This window comes from Salmo salar, chromosome 01 (genome assembly GCF_965601325.2).
Source record: "Salmo salar chromosome 01, fSalSal1, whole genome shotgun sequence".
NCBI lineage: Eukaryota > Metazoa > Chordata > Actinopteri > Salmoniformes > Salmonidae > Salmo > Salmo salar.
Window position 1 is genome coordinate 46020238 of NC_138291.1, and position 22252 is coordinate 46042489.

At 42.6% G+C, this 22252-nt stretch overlaps 1 protein-coding gene across 2 annotated transcripts in view; it reads right to left on the minus strand.

The window, feature by feature from the left end:
- tdp1 (tyrosyl-DNA phosphodiesterase 1) overlaps positions 1-22252 on the minus strand; it is a 79802-nt gene continuing 57550 nt past the window's right edge. Inside the window, exon 16 of one of the 2 annotated variants that reach the window (XM_014196409.3) lies at positions 1-691. In XM_014196409.3, coding sequence (XP_014051884.3) covers positions 618-691 — 74 coding nt within the window. In that variant the 3' untranslated portion in view covers positions 1-617. Of the gene's footprint in view, positions 692-2561; positions 6685-22252 lie in introns of those variants that run through there. The other variant, XM_014196417.3, reaches the window with a different exon arrangement.

Here is a 22252-nt window from a genome sequence, read left to right on the forward strand (position 1 = left end):
TACTAGGGATTTTTTTATTATGTTTAATAACAAAACATGGTGAGTGATATTTTTTGCACATATTAAAAAGGAAACTTACAGTACATGATTAAATGAATAGCTACAATAACAAAACAATATAATACCAACGTGTTTGAGTAGGGCTGGAACAAAAGCCTGCAAACAAAGTAGTTCTCCAGGAGAAGGTTTGCCAGCAACTAGAGTGAGGCTAGTATACGAAAGCGAGAGAGGAGGTCATCTCCTCACTTTAGCACCAGGTAATGAAAAGTAAGAGATGCCTTTAGGTCAGAGTTACTAAAGACAAGTGAGAGACAGACAGTATGAAAAAGTGAGGGAGGAAGGGTAGGGAGAAGGTTGACATGAATGAGAGATGACAGACAGTTACAATTGTACTAAGGAGACAGAGTTGGACTGGACAGGTAGTGAGAAGGGGAGACAGAGAGAGAGAGAGAGAGAGAGAGAGAGAGAGAGAGAGAGAGAGAGTAACAGTGTCTCGTCCTCCATTTAATTTGATTTAGCCTGTCTGTGCACCATAGGAGCAGTATGTGGAAGGTCTGGCAAGGGGTCCGGGTAACTGGATGTTTAAGGGAACGTGTGTGTGTGTCTGGCGTGGTGGTTCAGGAGGGGACCCAGATGTTACCGTGTGTGTCTGGAGCCTGGGTGTAGGGAATGTTCCACATCCATGGCTGATCTGAGGAAAAACACAAAAACACATATTAAAGGTACAGTGAGGGAAAAAAGTATTTTATAGTCCCGTACCCTTTCAAAACATTCAGCCTCCAGCTTCGTAACCCCTCTAGCACCAGGGTCAGCGCACTCTTAAATAGTTTTTTTGCCATAATTGTAAGCCTGAGACACACACACACACACACACACACACACACACTATATGATACATTTATTAAAAATAAGAATGAGTGTGAGGTGTCGTCACAACCCTGCTCGTGGGAAGTGACAAAGAGCTCTTATAGGACCAGGGCACAAATAATAATACACTGCTCAAAAAAATAAAGGGAACACTAAAATAACACATCCTAGATCTGAATGAAATAATTTTATTAAATACTTTTTTCTTTACATAGTTGAAAGTGCTGACAAATCAATGAATAACATTTTTGACGTGTTTTTCTGGATATTTTTGTTGTTATTCTGTCTCTCACTGTTCAAATAAACCTACCATTAAAATTATAGACTGATCCTTTCTTTGTCAGTGGGCAAACGTACAAAATCAGCAGGGGATCAAATAGTTTTTTCCCCCACTGTACATGTATTTTATAAGAGATTCTCCAAATTTGAAATATTCCAGGCTTTTATATACACTGCTCAAAAAAATAAAGGGAACACTAAAATAACACATCCTAGATCTGAATGAATGAAATAATCTTATTAAATACTTTTTTCTTTACGTAGTTGAATGTGCTGACAACAAAATCACACAAAAATAATAAATGGAAATCCAATTTATCAACCCATGGAGGTCTAGATTTGGAGTCACACTCAAAATTAAAGTGGAAAACCACACTACAGGCTGATCCAACTTTGATGTAATGTCCTTAAAACAAGTCAAAATGAGGCTTAGTAGTGTGTGTGGCCTCCACGTGCCTGTATGACCTCCCTACAACGCCTGGGCATGCTCCTGATGAGGTGGCGGATGGTCTCCTGAGGGATCTCCTCCCAGACCTGGACTAAAGCATCCGCCAACTCCTGGGCAGTCTGTGGTGCAACATGGCGTTGGTGGATGGAGCGAGACATGATGTCCCAGACGTGCTCAATTGGATTCAGGTCTGGGGAACGGGCGGGCCAGTCCATAGCATCAATGCCTTCCTCTTGCAGGAACTGCTGACACACTCCAGCCACATGAGGTCTAGCATTGTCTTGCATTAGGAGGAACCCAGGGCCAACCGCACCAGCATATGGTCTCACAAGGGGTCTGAGGATCTCATCTCGGTACCTAATGGCAGTCAGGCTACCTCTGGCGAGCACATGGAGGGCTGTGCGGCCCCCCAAAGAAATGCCACCCCACACCATGACTGACCCACCGTCAAACCGGTCATGCTGGAGGATGTTGCAGGCAGCAGAACGTTCTCCACGGCGTCTCCAGACTCTGTCACGTCTGTCACGTGCTCAGTGTGAACCTGCTTTCATCTGTGAAGAGCACAGGGCGCCAGTGGCGAATTTTCCAATCTTGGTGTTCTCTGGCAAATGCCAAACGTCCTGCACGGTGTTGGGCTCTAAGCACAACCCCCACCTGTGGATGTCGGGCCCACATACCACCCTCATGGAGTCTGTTTCTGACCGTTTGAGCAGACACATGCACATTTGTGGCCTGCTGGAGGTCATTTTGCAGGGCTCTGGCAGTGCTCCTCCTGCTCCTCCTTGCACAAAGGCGGAGGTAGCGGTCCTGCTGCTGGGTTGTTGCCCTCCTACGGCCTCCTCCACGTCTCCTGATGTACTGGCCTGTCTCCTGGTAGCGCCTCCATGCTCTGGACACTACGCTGACAGACACAGCAAACCTTCTTGCCACAGCTCGCATTGATGTGCCATCCTGGATGAGCTGCACTACCTGAGCCACTTGTGTGGGTTGTAGACTCAGTCTCATGCTACCACTAGAGTGAAAGCACCGCCAGCATTCAAAAGTGACCAAAACATCAGCCAGGAAGCATAGGAACTGAGAAGTGGTCTGTGGTCCCCACCTGCAGAACCACTCCTTTATTGGGGGTGTCTTGCTAATTGCCTATAATTTCCACCTGTTGTCTATTCCATTTGCACAACAGCATGTGAAATTTATTGTCAATCAGTGTTGCTTCCTAAGTGGACAGTTTGATTTCACAGAAGTGTGATTGACTTGGAGTTACATTGTGTTGTTTAAGTGTTTCCTTTATTTTTTTGAGCAGTGTATAATAATCAATAATTTCTCTTTATTTAACCATCTTACATATAAAACCTTATTTGTTACTTCGAAAATTGTGAATAACACACACAGGGTGTGCTTGAAAGGATGCACATAACTCTGCAATGTTGGGTTGTATTGGAGAGTCTCAGTCTTAAATCATTTCCCACACACAATCTGTGCCTGTATTTAGTTTTCATGCTAGTGAGGGCCGAGAATCCACTCTCACATAGGTACGTGGTTGCAAAGGGCATCAGTGTCTTAACAGTGCAATTTTCCAAGGCAGGATACTCTGAGCACAGCCAAATCCAGAAATCTGGCAGTGGCTTCGGATTTTCACAGAACCGTTGCTGCAATTTCGGTGAAGCTCTCTTGTTCAGATATCAGGGCATGAAAGGGATAACAAATCCAGTTGTTTGTGTCATCCATTTCAGGAAAGTACCTGCGTAATTGTGCACCCAACTCACTCAGGTGCTTCGCTATATCACATTTGACATTATCCGTAAGCTTGAGTTCATTTGCACACAAAAAGTCATACAATGATGGAAATACCTGTGTGTTGTCCTTGTTAATGCAGACAGAGAAGAGCTCCAGCTTCTTAATCATAGCCTCAATTTTATATTGTTATAGTTGCGGAGAGTCCCAGTAATCCTTGATTCAGATCATTCAGGCGAGAAAAAACATCATCCAGATAGGCCAGTCGTGTGAGAAACTCGTCATCATGCAAGTGGTCAGACAAGTGAAAATTATGGTCAGTAAAGAAAACTTTAAGCTCGTCTCTCAATTAAAAAAAACGTGTCAATACTTTGCCCCTTGATAACCAGCGCACTTCTGTAGGTTGTAAAAGCGTTACATGGTCGCTGCCCATATCATTGCATAGTGCAGAAAATACAAGAGAGTTCAGGGGCCTTGCTTTAATAAAGTTTTCACATTTTCACTGTAGTGTCCAAAACATCTTTCAAGCTGTCAGGCATTCCCTTGGCAGCAAGAGCCTCTCGGTGGATGCTGCAGTGTACCCAAGTGGCATCGGGAGCAACTGCTCGCGTTACCACTCCACGATGTCTCCCTGTCATGGCTTTTGCGCCATCAGTTCAGATACCAACACATCCTAACCACCAAAGTCTATTTGATTTTTCAAAGCTGTCCAGTACTTTAAAAATATCCTTTCCTGTTGTCCTGGTTTCCAGAAGAGGATGTCTTCCTTTATTGACCCCCATAAACATAACGGACATATACCAGGAGCTGTGCCAGGCCCGCCACGTCTGTTGACTCAACCAGCTGTAGCGCATAGAATTCACTGGCTTGTATGCAAAGCAGTAATTGTTTCAAAACATCTCCTGCCATGTCCTGCGTCGTGAAACAGTGTTGTTTGATGAAGACAGTCTGTATAGTTTTTTGGGCCTTTTCCCTCCATCATTGTCCCAGCCATAACCGTGGCAGTAGGAAGAATTAAGTCCTACACAATAGTATGGGGCTTGCCTGTCCGAGCCACTCGGTAGCTCACCATATAAGATGCCTCTAGCCCCTTCTTATTAATAGTATCTGTTGCTTTTATACACGTCTTACTACTCAAAAGTCTTAATTCTCGCTCAAAAAACTTGTGGCTTATTTTTCAAATTGGCTTGATTTGTTTCTAAATGTCTGCGCAAGAGTGAAGGTTTCATCGAGTTGTGAGATAGTACTTTTGCACATATAAACACACTGTGGCTGAGGAAAGGCCCTACTCCCAATATAGGTGAACCCCAAATCAATGAAGTTCTCATATTTGCGCATCTTTGATGGTCCAACGTCCCTGTCTGTTGTTCTGTGCTTTCCCGGGTAAAGGGGCAGTAGCTCTTCAGCTGCATCAGATTCACAACTGTGCTTTCTTGGGTACAGGAACAATGGTGGACATCTTGACTTGTCCCGAAGCCACTCCAGCTTTGTCTTGGCTGTGTGCTTAGGGTTGTTGTCCTGTTGGAAGGTGAACCTTCACCCCAGTCTGAGGTCCTGAGTGCTCTGGAGCACTCAGGATCTCTGTACTTTCCTCCGATCATCTTTCCCTCAATCCTGACTAGTCTCCCAGTCCCTGCCGCTGAAAAATATCCCCACAGCATGATGTTGCCACCACCATGCTTCACAGTAGGGATGGTGCAAGGTTTCCTCCAGGCATGAACCTTGGCATTCAGGCCAAAGAGTTCAGTCTTGGTTTCATCAGACCAGAGAATCTTGTTTCTCGTGGTCTGAAAGTCCTTTACGTGCCTTTTGGCAAACTCCAAGCGGGCTGTCATGTGCCTTTTACTGAGGAGTGGCTTCCGCCTGGCCACTCTACCATAAAGGTCTGATTGGTGAAGTGCTGCAGAGATGGTTGCCCTTCTGGAAGGTTCTCCCATCTCCACAGAGGAACTCTGGAGCTCTGTCAGAGTGACCATCGGGTTCTTGGTCGCCTCCCTGACCAAGGCCCTTCTACCCCGATTGTTCATTTTGGCAAGGCGGCCAGCTCTAGGAAGGGTCTTGGTGGTTCCAAACTTCTTCCATTTAAGAATGATGGAGTCCACTGTGTTCTTGGGGACCTTCAATGCTGGAGACAATTTTTGGTACCCTTCCCCAGATCTGTGCCTCAACACAATCCTGTCTCGGAGCTCTACGGACAATTCCTTCAACCTCATGGCTTGGTTTTTGCTCTGACAACTGTGGGAACTTATACAGACAGGCGTGTGCCTTTTCAAATCAATTGAATTTACCACAGGTGGACTCCAATCAAGTTGTAGAAACAAGCTCAATTTTGAGTCTCATAGGAAAGGGTCTGAATATCTATGTAAATTCATAAAAACCTGTTTTTGCTTTGTCATTTTGGGGAATTGTGTATAGATTGAGTTTTTATTGAATCCATTTTAGAATAAGGCTGTAACGTAACAAAATGTGGAAAAGGGAAGTGGTCTGAATACTTTCCGAATGCACTGTAGGTAGCATCAGAGTTATCCCCAGTGAACAAGTTTCAGATGGATACCAAACATGGATACTATAGTATTATTCTGTCACACATTCAATAGTCAGTCCTCTGGATACTGTAACAGAGATTTATTTTGTCCCCTCAGAGGGGGAAGGGCTAACTAGTCCTTGGGCATTGTCCTTTGTGCTTTCCTTGTGTTCCTGGACCATTTGCCATGCAGCTCCTGGTTATCACATAAATTAGGGCTGGACCTACAATATGACAGTTTGCCTCAACCCATTGGTTCAGCAGGCAGAGTTCAATAAATACAGGCAGATGTGAGATGCAGGAAGATGGAACTCTTCTCATACCACTCTTTAGCTACTGGCCAAGCTTCCACCAGGAGGAAGCTTTGAATCGCTCATTAGCCTACAGAGGAAGATGAGAAGAGTGCAATTGCTGAAGTTATGTAGATATTCTAAACAAAGTGTTTTGATAAATTTCAAGTGTAACAGATCCACGTAGAATAAAAAAAAGCGGTGTTCTGCTAATATAACAATGTGCAAATATTACGCTTGTCTTTCATCTTCTATTGCCATTCACAGCCGATACAGATACTGTACCTATCAGCATTTTGTCTGGTGGTACATGTTAGCCGTCATCCCTTCATACTGTGCTCCATATAAGACAGTTCCCTGACATGTTTAAAGAATACACAGGGTCCTTCCTCCCACCATTCAATTCAATAATAACAAAAGACAATGAAAAGTAATAGATGTCTTGTATAATTTTAATGTCGGGCGCAAGGACTCTCCCAGTTCAGAGATCTGTATCAACCTCTTTCAGTCAGGGGACTCCATGATAAACTCCCTCTCCTGTCCATCTGTAGAAAAACAAGTTACAGTTGATACAGACAGCACTGATTACATTACCAATGGTTGATAGGCGAGTTCCAGGACAGACAAGTGATAGTATTCTGACCTATGACCAGATCAAATGTGACCAACATGAAGTGGGTGCCTGGCCACGTACTGCCTCAGCCTTCTGCTCCTGATATTGGGGAAAGGGGGATACCTAGTCAGTTGTACTACAATGCATTCAACTGAAATGTGTCTTCCGCATTTAACCCAACCTCTCTGAATAAGAGGTGCGGGGGGCTGCCATAATCGACATCCACGTCTTCGGCGCCCGGGGAATAATGCCTTACTGCCTTGCTCAGGGACAGAACGACAGATTTTTTACCTTGTCAGCTCGGGGGATTCGATCCAGCAACCTTTCGGTTACTGGCCCAACTCTCAGCTACCTGCCGCCCCACGACACTGCTGAACAACAAGTCCACCAGGTTTTATAAGTAGCCTGTGAATCAAATAAAATATTATCACTTAATAAACATTTAGCAAGAAAACCAAAAAGTTTCTAGTTTGGAAGTAATTATACTAATACAGTGACTAAGTACAGACTAGATTCAGGCTAGTGACGCGGATGCCTTTACCATGTTACTGAATGCTTGCGGACACATATTTGTAGCATGTTAGCTAAAAAGATTGGTACTCAGGCTAGACAAGTACCATATTTAATTTATTTTTGCCCTACAGTAGAAAATACAAAATAGACTTGTTGTTTTAGCACTATAGCGGACAAAGTCCCTGAATGCTAGCTAGCTTGTTCTAACCTAGCCCTTGATCGTGACTTACAGTTCCATTACAGTAAAGGCAGAATGCCGCCAGATCCGGAGTTATCAAGAGCAAGTGCAAACCCAAACATGCCTGTTCTCATAAAAGTAGCTAGCTACCAAACTTGCAAATCCGAGTTAGTTATCAATATCTTTGTCCGAGTTTAAACTAATTGGCTAGCTAGCTAATGTTTGCTAGCAGGGACCTTCTTAGTTTGCCAGTTTGAGTTGAAACATTATCGATAGCAAGCTGGCTAATGTTACATCCTATCAAACATAATCGTCAAGTGCAAATCTTCCTCTCTATAATACATGACATTACACATTAGGAAGAGGCTATGTACATCACAGCATCCCAGTATCATAGCTAGCTAACTAGCCAGCTAACTATCGAGCTACACACAAGTCACAGTCATCATGTTGTACATTCGTTGTTGTATGCAATCCATTCCTTACCATCTTGCGCAATATTGTTGAATGCATTACAAGTTTGCACCAACATTTCCATTCCTATGCAGCGCAAGTGTGCTTGCGTTGCAGACTTGACAACACATGGCAGCTGGGGGTGGACCACATCTTGTTGTCTCTGGGTAATTGGACAGCAATCGCAAAACTGGGTAGGTAAGTAATCCATACCCAACCCGTCGTGATGCACTCACTTCCAAATGTCATTTTGGACGAGACTGACTTTATGACCAAAATTATCCTATTTACACTTTAAAATTAATATTTCGATGCAACATAGGCCATTTATAAACAGAGGTTGGTTCTAGGAGGTAGTTCCACTTTAATGATCTATAATGTCCGTTTCTATGTATAACATGGATCATTTCTTCAAAAGTAGCAGAGAGCCTACTCTGGAAATGTGATGTGTTTCAAGAGTATATCGTTCCAAATAATGTCTAAAAATGAACAAAATCAAAGTGTACTTTTGAGATAATAATGGCCACTTTCATCATGACTTTCAAAACAATAGTTTGTGATACAAAATGTTAAAAGCATGTTCAACATCCTTCCTCCCAATTAAGTATTTGTGTGAGAATTGCCGGAACAATCTGAGATAGTAAAAGGCACAAGCTGACACACACCCAAACATTATTTATAGAGGTGCTGATTAACAGACTAAACTATAAAAAAAGAAAGAAAAGAAGTAGCACACTAATTTGGCTCTAATGTTTGGGAGCAAAATTAAAGTGTGTTACTTTATTTTTATAGAACAACCTGAGATACCAGAATCGCCCCATAGTCAAAAGTAGTGCATTATATAGGGAATAAGGTGAGATTTGGGACGCAACAACAGACTGACGACCAGGCTCATGTAAAAACAGTTTACCAAGACAGTTTTCATAGAACTCGAATTGATCATCTCTCACAGCTCTCTCTATGTCTCCCATACACACTTTTCACTACGGTATCACCAGTCCTGGCCAAGTCACTATGGGCCAGCATTACAACAGTGGTGACCATGGTTACCAGCAGAGGAAAATTGGGTTAAAGTGAATGACAGTTCAGTTCCCTGAACAGTCCCAGCAGTGCTTTCTCTCCCAAGCGCAGCAGCCATGCTGTGTGCGCTGTACAGATAATGAGCCTTCCTTTATTCCAGAGAACAATAAGTTCTTTCAATAGTGACATGTAACCGGATGATATTGAGTAAGGGGTCTACACACTCAAAGGCCCTCAGGATTCGACAACATGTTGCCATGTTTAATTAAAAGGAGTATCTTGTTAAGTGTGTACTATATGGTTTACATAAGATTCAATCTGTGTGTGATCTTCAGCGAAGAGTGTGTGTAGAAGCCTGGTGCTTACATCATGTACATGAATGAACTAGCACGGCTCAAGGACAGTACAATTTCACAGCCAATTTCTCATTCACACACAAAGACGAACACACCACTTGTCGCCGTGTGCGAGCCGGCTCTTGACAGACGCAGCTGACACTCCCGAACACCGTCTCCAACGTCAGCCTCACACTATATCAGTGCTCTGCTCTCTCCCTCCCTCATCTCATCCTTTGCGCTCACACAATATCTCTGTCCTCACATACGCTTCGCTCTACCCTCAGTCGCTCTCATGATCTTTTCCACCTCTTTTCTCACCCGTCTCTCTCCTCTCATTCCTGTCATCACAAACACTCTATCCTCTGGCTCTCATAATTGTATCTTCTCAACCGCTCTCCTCTCATCAGTCTCTCCCCACCTCTGTCCTTTCATCCCTGGCCCCACCACCAACACCACCACCTTACACAAGAACATACAGTGCCCTTTGTAATTGGGACAGTGAAGCATTTTCTTCTTTTGGCACTATACTCCAAAAGTTTGGATCTTAAATCAAACAATTACTTTGGAGGTTAAAGTGCAAACTTTCAGCTTTAATTTGAGGGTATTTTCATCCATATCGGGTGAACCATTTCAAAATTACAGAACTTTTTGTACATAGTCCCCACATTTTAGGGGAGCAAAAGTATTGGGACAAATTCACTTAAATGTGTATTAAAGTAGCAAAATATTGAGTATTTGGTCTCAATCATAGCATGCAATGACTACAGTACATCAAGCTTGAGACTACAAATTTGTTGGATGCATTTGCTGTTTGCTTTAGTTGTTTCAGACTATTTTGTGCCTAGTAGAAAAGAATGGTAAATAATGTAGAGTGTCATTTTGGAGTCACTTTTATTGTAAATGTTTCTAAACACTTCTACATGAACGTGGATGCTACCAGGACAATCCTGAATGAATCGTGAATAATGATGAGTGAGGAAGTAATAGATGCACAAATATCATACCTCCCAAAAAATGCTAACCTTCCCTGTTATTGTAATGGTGAGAGGTTAGCATGTCTTGGGGATATGATATAAAATGCTAACCTTCCCTGTTATTGTAATGGTGAGAGGGTAGCATGTCTTGGGGGTATGATATAAAATGCTAACCTTCTCTGTTATTGTAATGGTGAGAGGGTAGCATGTCTTGAGGGTATGATATTTGTGCTTATATTACTTTCTCAGTAATTATTGACAATTCATTCAGGATTATCTGTAATCATGGTAGCATCCACATGTAGAAGTGCTTAGAAAGATATTCTATTCTTATTTACTAAGAATTTAATAAAAGTGACTCCAAAAAGACAATGCATTATTTACCATTAATTTCTATTGGGCACAAAATAATATTTTTACTACTTTAATACACTTAAGTGAATTTGTCCCAATACTTTTGCTCCCCTAAAATGTGGGGACTATGTACAAAAAGTGTAATTTTGAAATGGTTCACCCGATATGGATGAAAATACACCCTCAAATGAAAGCTGACAGCCTGCACTGTAAACTCATAGTCATTGTTCGTTTTAAAATCTAAAAAGTTTTGAAGTATAGAGCCAAAAAAAGAAGAAAAATGTCACTGTTCCAATAATTACGGAGGGCACTGTATCTACAGAAGCTACCTCAGAACAGAAGGGTCACTTTATGCAACTACACTAAATGACCAAAAGGTATGTGGACACCTGCTTGTCGAACATCTCTCATGCGCATTAATATGGAGGTGGTCCCCCCTTTGCTGCTATAAAAGCCTCCACTCTTCTGGAAAGGCTTTCCACTAGATGTTGGAACATGCTGATGGGACTTGCTTCCATTCAGCCACAAGAGCATTAGTGAGGTTGGGCACTGATGTTGGGCGATTAGGCCTGGCTCACAGTCAGCATTCCAATTCATCCCAAAGGTGTTCCATGGTGTTGAGGTCAGGGCTCTGTGCAGGCCAGTCAAGTTCTTCCACAAGAGGTCGACAAACCACTTCTGTATGGACCTCGCTTTGTGCACGGGGGCATTGTCATGCTGAAACAGGAAAGAGCATTCACCAAACTGTTGCCACAAAGTTGGAAGCACAGAAACGTCTAGAATGTCATTGAAATGCTGTAGCGTTAAGATTTCCCTTCACTGGAACTAAGGGGCCTAGCCCGAACCATGAAAAACAGCCCCAGATCATTATTCCTCCACCACCAAACTTCACAGTTGGCATTATGCAATGGAGCAGACAGCGTTCTCCTGGCATTAGCCAAACCCAGATACGGACTGCCAGATGGTAATGTTTGATTCATCACTCCAGAGAACGCCACTGCTCCAGAGTCCAATGGCGGAGATCTCATAATTACACTACTCCAGCCGACGCTTGGCATTGCGCATGGTGATCTTAGGCTTGTGTGCGGGTGCTCGGCCATGTAAACCCTTTTCATGAAGCTCCCGACGAACAGCTCTTGTGCTGAAGTTGCTTCCAGAGGCAGTTTGGAACTCGTTAGTGAGTGTTGCAACTGAGGACAGACAATTTTTATAGACAAGCTCTATTCCATTTATTTTTTATCCTGAAAAACTACCCAGTCCTTAACGATTACAAGCATAACCATAACATGATGCAGTCACCACTATGCTTCAAAATATGGAGACTGGTACTCCGTAATGTCTTGTACATAATACTTTGTATTGAGGACAAAAAGTGAATAGCTTTGCCACATTTCTTTGCATCATTACTTCAGTGTCTTGGTGCAAACAGGATGGAATATTTTTATTCTGAATAGGCTTCTTTCTTTTCACTCTGTCAATTAGGTTAGTATTGTGGAGTAACTACAATGTTGTTGATCCATCCTCAGTTTCCTCCTATTACAGCCATTAACCTGTTAGGGCTAGGGGGCAGTATTGACACGGCTGGATAAGAAATGTACCCGATTTAATCTGGTTACTACTCCTGCCCAGTAACTAGAATATGCATATAATTATTGGCTTTGGATAGAAAACACCCTAAAGTTTCTAAAACTGTTTGAATGGTGTCTGTGAGTATAACAGAACTCATATGGCAGGCAAAAACCTGAGAAGATTTCATGCAGGAAGTGGCCTGTCTGACAAGGTGTCGTTCTTCTTGTCTCTGTTTATTGAAGAGTGAGGATCTTAGCTGTCCCGTGACACTTCCTACGGCTGCCATAGGCTCTCAGAAGGCGGTAAAATGCTGAATCGTGGCTTTGCAGGCTCTGGCTGAAAAAAAGTAGCGCGTTTGGGTAGTGGCTGGTTACAGTACTGTGAGACTCAGGCTCGTGCCCGCGTCGACCGAAAGCTTTGTTTTCTTTCCTCTGTTTAGCTAAATGGACATTCCCGGTCGGAATATTATCGCTTTTTTACGAGAAAAATGGCATAAAAATGGATTTTAAACAGCGGTTGACATGCTTCGAAGTACGGTAATGAAATATTTAGATTTTTTTTGTCACGAATTGCGCCATGCGCACGACCCTTATTTACCATTTCGGATAGTGTCTGGGACACACGAACAAAACGCCGCTATTCGGATATAACGATGGATTATTTTGGACCAAACCAACATTTGTTATTGAAGTAGCAGTCCTGGGAGTGCATTCTGACGAAGACAACAAAGGTAATAACATTTTTCTTATAGTAAATCTGACTTTGATGAGTGCTAAACCTGCTGGGTGTCTAAATAGCTAGCCCTGTGATGCCGGGCTATCTACTGAGAATATTGCAAAATGTGCTTTCACCAAAAAGCTATTTTAAAATCGGACATATCGAGTGCATAGAGGAGTTCTGTATCTATAATTCTTAAAATAATTGTTATGCTTTTTGTGAACGTTTATCGTGAGTAATTTAGTAAATTGTTAGTGAATTCGCCGGAAGTTTGCGGGGGGTATGCTAGTTCTGAACGTCACATGCTAATGTCAAAAGCTGTTTTTTTATATAAATATGAACTTGATTGAACAAAACATGCATGTATTGTATAACATAATGTCCTAGGGTTGTCATCTGATGAAGATCATCAAAGGTTAGTGCTGCATTTAGCTGTCTTCTGGGTTTTTGTGACATTATATGCTAGCTTGAAAAATGGGTGTCTGATTATTTCTGGCTTGGTACTCTGCTGACATAATCTAATGTTTTGCTTTCGTTGTAAAGCCTTTTTGAAATCGGACAGTGTGGTTAGATTAACGAGAGTCTTGTCTTTAAATAGCTGTAAAATAGTCATATGTTTGAGAAATTGAAGTAATAGCATTTCAAAGGTTTTGAAAATCGCGCCACAGGATTCAACTGGCTGTTACGTAGGTGGGACGAATTCGTCCCGCCTGCCCCAGAGAGGTTAAACTCTGTAACTGTGTTAAAGTCACCATTGGCCTCATGGTGAAATCTCTGAGCGGTTTCCTTCCTCTCTGGCAACTGAGTTAGGAAGGATGCCTGTATCTTTGTAGTGACTGGGTGTATTAAGACACGTGTAATTAATAACTCCACCATGCTCAAAAGGATATTCAACGTCTACCAATAGGTGCCCTTCTTTGCGAGGCATTGGAAAACCTAACTACTGAGATGTGTGTATTGTTTTGAAATTGTTAGATATTAATTGTTAGATATTACTGCACTGTTGGAGCTAGAAACACAAGCGTTTCACTACACCCGCAATAACATCTGCTAAACACGTTGTAGTAGGTTCTAGGGTGTGGGGTTTCCACGTCACCAAGTTCAATAACCAAACACGCACAAGGAGCACAACTAGAATGCAAATGGGGAGTTTATTAGGGAGTTTTGCACACTGGGGAAAAGGGGGGAATTCACCAACCATCTCACAGTGCACAATCCGTTCTCGTTGTCCGTTCCGTTCTCCAGGGATGATCCTAAAACTCGGGTCCTCAGCCAAACACAGTGGGTGTAATCAGACAGTCCAGGTCACAACGGGTAATCACACAGATATTTCTCTCGTCACACTGTTCATAACACACGCTTCCCTCGCCGTTCTCTGCCCCTTTGTGCATGCCGCTTCCTCTTTTATCCCCAAGCACTCCCTGGCTTAATGATCCACCGGCTCGCCTCGTTGGGGCAGGAAGTCCATATAAGTCTCAGGGGTGGAGCCAGCAAGGTATCACCCTTCAAACACCACTCCCTGGCGTCTGCCACAACGTGTATATGACCAATAACATTTGATTTGATCTTTATGTTTGAATCTGTGTTTGAAATGCACTGCTCGACTGAGGGACCTTAGATAATTGTAGATGTGGCGTACAGAGGTGAGGTAGTCATTCAAAAATCATCTTAAACACTATTATTGCACACAGAGCGAGTCCATGCATTGGGGCTAGGGGGCAGTATTGAGAATTTTGAAAGAAATATGTGCCCATTTTTAACTGCCACCTACACCAACTCAGAAGCTAGGATATGCATATTATTACCAGATTTGGATAGAAAACACTCTGCATTTTCTAAAACTGTTTGAATGGTGTCTGTAAGTATAACAAAACTCATATGGCAGGCAAAAACCTGAGAAAACCTGAGAGAAAAAAATTATTTTGTGGCTGTACTATTTTTTTTAAATCATTGTTTAATAGATACCACAGTGAGAAAGGATTCATTTCGCAACTCCTACGGCTTCCACTAGATGTCAGCGATCTTTATAAAGTTGTTTAAAGCGTCTATGATCAACAGAGACTGGATGACAAGGAAGGGAAGTTGACCTCCCTGGGATGTCGTCACTTCCATTATTGCCTGCACCTGCTCAATCATGTGACTCGAGACAATTTTCAAAAACGTTTTTCTAGACACAGGAGCGGTCGGGTTGAAACATTACTGATGTTTCACGTTAAAAATGGCTCTAAAGATTGATGCTAAACAACGTTTGACATGTTTGAACGAACGTAAATAGATTATTTTTTAAACTTTTTGCCGTGACTTCCCACCCCCCTGCCCGCGCTACTTTTGAGTAGCCACCGAAGCGCTAACAACATGGAACAACTTGGAGTTATTTGGACATCAATTATGAACTTTGTCAAAAGAAACCACATTTGTAGTGGACCTGGGATTCCTGGAAGTGCCAATGGATGAAGATAATCAAAGGTAAGGGATTATTGACGATAGTATTATTGATATTAGATGGTTACAAGATGATGCTAACCTATATAGCCTAGCCTATTGTTCTTAGCACAGCACCCGGTTTATTGCAACTTGTGATTTCCCAGTAAAGTTATTTTGAAATCTGGCAATACAGTAGCATTTACGAAATGTTAAAATATAATTATTTGAATGACAATATTATAATTTACCAATGTTTTCGAATAGTAATTTTGTAAATTGTAACGTTGTTCACCGGAAGCATTTCAGAGAAGAAAAAAATCTGAATTTCACCGCTACTGTAAAATGCTGTTTTTGGATATAAATATGAACTTGATGGAACAAAAAATGCATGTATTGTATAACATAATGTCCTAGGAGTGTCATCTGATGGAGATTGCCAAAGGTTAGTGCATAATTTTAGCTGGTTTCTGCTTTTGGTGACGCCTGACCTTGAATTGAAAATGGATGTTTGTACTTTTGTGGCTATGTACTGTCCAAACATAATCTAACTTTATGCTTTTGCCGTAAAGCCTCTTTGAAAATCGAACAATGTGGTTGGAATAAGGAGATGTTTATCTTTTAAATGGTGTAAAATAGTTGATTGTTTGAGAAATTGAAATTATTAGATTTTTGATGTTTTGAATTTCCAGCCTTGTTAGCAATCCCGTCTCGGGGTTCATTGCTAACCTGTAGCCCCAACAGGTTATTAATATGTGCCTTGTAAAGCACATTTTTACTCCTGAATTTATTTAGGCTTACCATAACAAAGAAGTTTAATTATTAACTCAAGACATTTCAGCTTTTCATTAATTTGTCTAAATTCAATTTGATATTATGGGGTATTGTTTGTGACAAAAAAAAAAGTTAACGGGTTTGAATACTTTCTGCAGGCACTGTATATTTTAAAAGTGCTTTCTGTCATTGCCATAGGTGCTTTTAAAAGGAGCTGTGTGTCTCAGAGACCTGCACAACTCCTTGAGAGAATACAGTACATTCCTCCCCTGAAGCTGTAGGCTCTTCTGCTCTGACTTCTTCTTTCTCTTTTCAGCTCTCCTCCTCTCCATTTTTTTCTACCTCTCCTCTACTTCTCTCCTCTCTCCCACTGTCTTCTTTCCTCTGTTCCAGCTCCCCTCTCCCCCTGCTCGCTATTCTCCTCCTCTCATCTTCGGTCCTCTCCTCTCTTACCCGAGGTTTTGATTTGCAATGTTTGAGCACTGGGAGGTGTGTGTGTGTGTGTGTGTGTGTGTGTGTGTGTGTGTGTGTGTGTGTGTGTGTGTGTGTGTGTGTGTGTGTGTGTGTGTGTGTGTGTGTGTACGCGCGTCGAGAAGATTGTCATGTAATTGCCTCTCAAATTACTTATGGTCTGTGCAGGTTGAATTTAAATTCCAACCTTTGACTTAAAATAGCTTAATGTCAAAATTATAACATATTACGTTTGTATATGAGACCTGCATTTTCACTACCATACCATTAGCATCACAGCAACTAATTTTCAGGGAGACTGCTCCAGTTCAGAAGTTGATGACCCCCTAGGTAACTATTGATGCATGTTAACCGTTGCCGACAGCGACGTGGTGATGAGTAGTGATTAAATGTCAGAGAGGTGGTGATTGACAAAGTGATGCAGCCATGTAATGATTACCCATGCTCTCCTCCTCACCCAGCAATTAGACAGACCCAATCACAGTGTATGACTCGCCAGCACGCAAAAAGGTACACGTGCACACAAGGACATACATGAGAGGGAGTGTACATATCCAATCAGTGCCTGAGCGTGTGATGACACACACTCACTGACCCTCTAATTTTTCCCCTTATCTTCCCCAGCCTGAACATCTGTCTCCACCCTTCGGAGTCTACTTGTTCCTCTCAAGGTTTCTTCATTCTAGGGAGCTTTTTCTTGCCACTGTGCCAAAACCTGCTCGAAGGAATTACTATAAAGCACTTTCTAAAAGGGCTATATAAAATAAATAGAGTTTGGTTGACTGAATATTTCATAACTACTTAGCCAAGAGTCGTCATGGCAGAAATGACAGCGTGCTATTGTTAAGTCATCATCTCCTTAGCTTCTGTACTGTAAGCTGTAATTTACACTAGCTAGGGCCGAGTCACCCGGTCACAGTTAAATACCATGCGTCCCTCACCCAACCACTCAGAACAATAAATGGGATGCTTCATCTGCTACTGCTGGTCACTGACTAGCTGTCCAAGGTTTTCAGTTCCACTGGCATTAAAGGCTCTAGCCTAACAAACTCAGCAGACCCCAAGTTAGAAAGGGAATAGAAATTGATTTCTGGTGTGTGTGATGTTTCTGCAGAAGACAGAGCTTTCAGAGATGGGAAAGAGGTGGAGAGGGAAAATGTGAGTCACTGTGACAGTGTTTCTTATTTGTGTGTGTTTGTAAATTTGAGTTAGAAATTAGTGCTATTTGGAAAACCCCTTTCCTTTGTAGCATCAATGATACAGTGTGAGAGCTAGTCAGGGATACCTTTTCAAGTTGCCTACTAGTGACTGATTCCTCTATACCTCAATCTCTTCAGGGTGTGTATTCATAAACAGGGCTCGGGAAAAAAGGATAATATAGACTGAGCATACCTGAATGGACAAGTAACGAAAATCACACGAAAATGTTGATTTCTAACAATTAATCAATTGGATCAGTGTCCTAAGGTTGCAATGTGTTGTGCACTGTCAACTCCCAATCTCTGCAGAGAGACACTTGTGTCGATCAGTGTGTAGGCTGCAAGTAGCGTACAGAGTTTGGGCAAAATTAATTGAGCTGCGAGTTCGACTGGCTCGTCTTAAGTCTCTTTAGTCCCATGGCCCGCTGTATTTTTACCTCAGTTGTCAAATGTGTGTATCCTACTCTCTTGTTAGTGTTATCTCTGGGAGATGGCGGTCTAATAAACATTTTCTACAAGCACCGAAAGCTGGCCAGGCACCAGGAAAGCACCCCATCCGTCCACCACCACTCCCCAACCTTGGACCAGCTGCTAAAATGGCAGCATACAAGGCGAGAAGGATAAGAAAACTCATTCCGATCTGGAAAGAGGAGTTTCCATGGTTTTGACATGACATGGAGGGAGATGTCATGTACTGCTTGACGTGTCAGAATTTCCCCGGGATTGCAGACATGTAACTTAATCAATATAGTTTTAACTGTTCTAGCGAATGTTGATTTTGGCAACCTGTTACCGACTGACAGGTTCAAGTTGGATAGCTATAAGTGATCTAGCTAGCTAACGTTAGCGTAGAAGGCAGGCTAATGTTACTTGCCAGTCAATTAGCCAACAACAGGTTACATTGATCAGCTAATGCTAGCTATGCAGGGATAGTTTGGGATTTTGTCAATTAAGCTCTTTATCTACTTCCCTAGTGAAATGAACTTATGGATAACATTGTTTATGTCTGCATGCAGCTTGAAGGTAGTTGATAACTAGGGTTAGCGCAATTGCTAAGTAGCGTTAATGCGCCAAAGTTAGTTAGCATTGGCTTGCGAAACTACGTCTCGACTAGAATAACCAAATGTGACAAATAGTGGTAGGCCTACATATATTTTTTAGCAGCTATTTGCTAAACTTGGGCCTAAAATTTCAATGGGTTCCCCTGACAAACTAATTGTATCAAACAAATTAAGTGGTTATAGAATGCAACCTTTTAGTGTCAATTAAGGAACTTCTAAACTATGAGAATTTGCTTTCTTTTTATTATTTTGTGTTGGGACAGCCTGCAGAACATAGAATAGAATATGAACAACACACAGCCAGCTTTAAGGGAATAACACTTTTTCCAAGTGGGGTCCCCTGCATTTTCCATTGTAAATTTGTGGTGTTGCAGAAAAAATTTGGGGACAATTGGGTTATACTAATGCATTCCATCTTATTTCCATTTCAGGTCCTCCTCCTTGTACAAAGGAACAAGTGCTTTCAGGTACGACACTTATCTCATGCCACCAATCAACAAAGGCTGCAGCATTGGCAAGATGGAGGGATACTCCACCACCACCTGTCCTCTGAGGCATCCAGCCGATGGAGGAGACAATATGACCAACATCATGCATACGGCCTACTACGTGGCCAAAGACGAGCACCCGTTCACAAATCCTCATGGCCTCATCCATAGGACTGGAGGGAAGTTTCCTGAATGATTTTACAAAACATTCCTTCTATCCAACATCTGACTTCCAAAACAACACCAAAAATAACACATTTTGTTTACCGTTCTTCCCCCACGCCCCCATCAGCTTTATTGCGGAAATCTACGATATGGAGAGGGAGAAGCTCATGGAAAAGCTTACTCAAGCTAGATATTTCTCAATAATGATTGATGGGGCAACAGACTCAGCAAAGCTCGGAAATTAGCATGTGTACGTCCGCTTCATGGCCAAGTGTGTGAATGTGGTTTCTCAAGGATGAAAAAGATCAAAACAGACTGGAGTTTGATTGTGTCTACCTCACAACTGCAGAGGCTCATGTTCCTTTCGGTTGAGGGTCCTCCCTTGGAAAACATTGATGCTGCCGCAGCTGCCAAAGATGGTGTTCAAGTCTGAGAACACGTAGACCAGGGTTCAACCCCTAGTGGCCCAGACAACAGCAAAAGAGGGGAGACGACAAGTTGGAGGAGTGCGAAGAGCGAGATGATCTGGAGGAGGACTGATCACATACACCTACGTGTCTATGTATCTCTGTCTATATGTCTGCCTGCCTGCTAGGATGATATACAGGAAAGTGACATTTATTTAAAGCAGTAAGTAGGTATACACCATGTCTGACTTCCTTAGTAAGTCCTATAAGTACTGTAAATACATATAAACTAAGCAAAAAAAGAAACGTCCCTTTTTCAGGACCCTGTCTTTCAAAGATAATTCGTAAAAATCCAAATAACTTCACAGATCTTCATTGTAAAGGGTTAAAACGCTGTTTCCCACGCTTGTTCAATGAACCATGAACAATTAATGAACATGCACCTGTGGAACGGTAGTTAAAAAACTAACAGCTTACAGACGGGTAGGCAATTAAGGTCACAGTTATGAAAACTTAGGACACTAAAGAGGCCTTTCTACTGACTCAGAAAAAGACCAAAAGAGAGATGGGTCCAGGGTCCCTGCTCATCTGCGTGAACGTGCCTTAGGCATGCTGCAAGGAGGCATGAGGACTGCAGATGTGGCCAGGGCAATAAATTGCAATGTCCGTACTGTGACATTGCTACTGAGACAGCGCTACAGGGAGACAGGACAGACAGCTGATCGTCCTCGCAGTGGCAGACCACGTGTAACAACACCTGCACAGGATCGGTACATCCGAACATCACACCTGCGGGACAGGTACAGGATGGCAACAACAACAACTGCCCGAGTTACACCAGGAACGCACAATCCCTCCATCAGTGCTCAGACTGTCCGCAATAGGCTTGTAGGCCTGTTGTAAGGCAGGTCCTCACGGGTACAAGGTGGTATGGGCACAAACTCACAGTCGCTGGACCAGACAGGACTGGCAAAAAGTGCTCTTCACTGACGAGTCGCGGTTGTGTCTCACCAGGAGTTAAGGTCGGATTCGTGTTTATTGTCGAAGGAATGAGCGTTACACCGAGGCCTGTACTCTGGAGCGGGTTGGAGGGTCCGTCATGGTCTGGGGCGGTGTGTCACAGCATCATCGGACTGAGCTTGTTGTCATTGCAGGCAATCTCAATGCTGTGGATTACAGAGAAGACATCCTCCTCCCTCATGTGGTACCCTTCCTGCAGGCTCATCCTGACATGACCCTCCAGCATGACAATGCCACCAGCCATACTGCTCGTTCTGTGCGTGATTTACTGCAAGACAGGAATGTCAGTGTTCTTCCATGGCCAGCGAAGAGCCCGGATCTCAATCCCATTGAGCACGTCTGGGACCTGTTGGATCGGAGGGTGAGGGCTAGGGCCATTACCCCCAGAAATGTCCGGGAACTAGCAGGTGCCTTGGTGGAAGAGTGGGGTAACATCTCACAGCAAGAACGGCAAATCTGGTGCAGTCCATGAGGAGGAGATGCACTGCAGTACTTAATGCAGCTGGTGGCCACACCAGAAACTGACTTACTTTTGATTTTGACCCCCCGCCCTTTGTTCAGGGACATTATTCCATTTATGTTTGTCACATGTCTGTGGAACTTGTTCAGTTTATTTCTCTGTTGTTGTACCTTGTATTGCTCATAAAAATATTTACACATGTTAAGTTTGCTGGAAATAAACGCAGTTGACAGTGAGAGGAAGTTTCTTTTTTTGCTGAGTTTAGTTATACATAATTCAAAAGTAAAGTATCTTATCAAATTTAAATTGATAAGTATTTTTGTGTTATTCACCAACATGTGGACTTCATTGTGTTTTGTGACAGTTTGATCTCTGTGTTTTAGAGATGCATTTCATTATCTACTGTATGTCGCTATTGTGAAGTACAGTGCATTCGGAAAGTATTCAGACCCCTTGACTTCTTCCACATTTTGTTACATTACAGCCTTATTCTAAAATGAATTAAATAAAACATGTTCCTCATGAACCTCCACACAATACCCCATAATGACAAAGTGAAAACAGGTTTTTAGAATTTTTTGCAAATGTGTAAAACAACAAACAGATACCTTATTTACATAACTTTTCAGACCCTTTGCTTTGTTTCCACAACTTGATTGGAGTCCACCTGTGGCAAATTCAATTGATTGGACATGATTTGGAAAGGCACACGTCTATATAAGGTCCCACAAGTTGACAGCGCATGTCAGAGCAAAAACCAAGCCGTGAGGTCGTAGGAATTGCTCTGAGCTCCGAGACAGGATTGTGTCGAGGCACAGATCTGGGGAAGGGTACCAAAACATTTCTGCAGCATTGAAGGTCCCCAAGAACACAGTGACCTCCATCATTCTTAAATGGAGGAAGTTTGGAACCACCAAG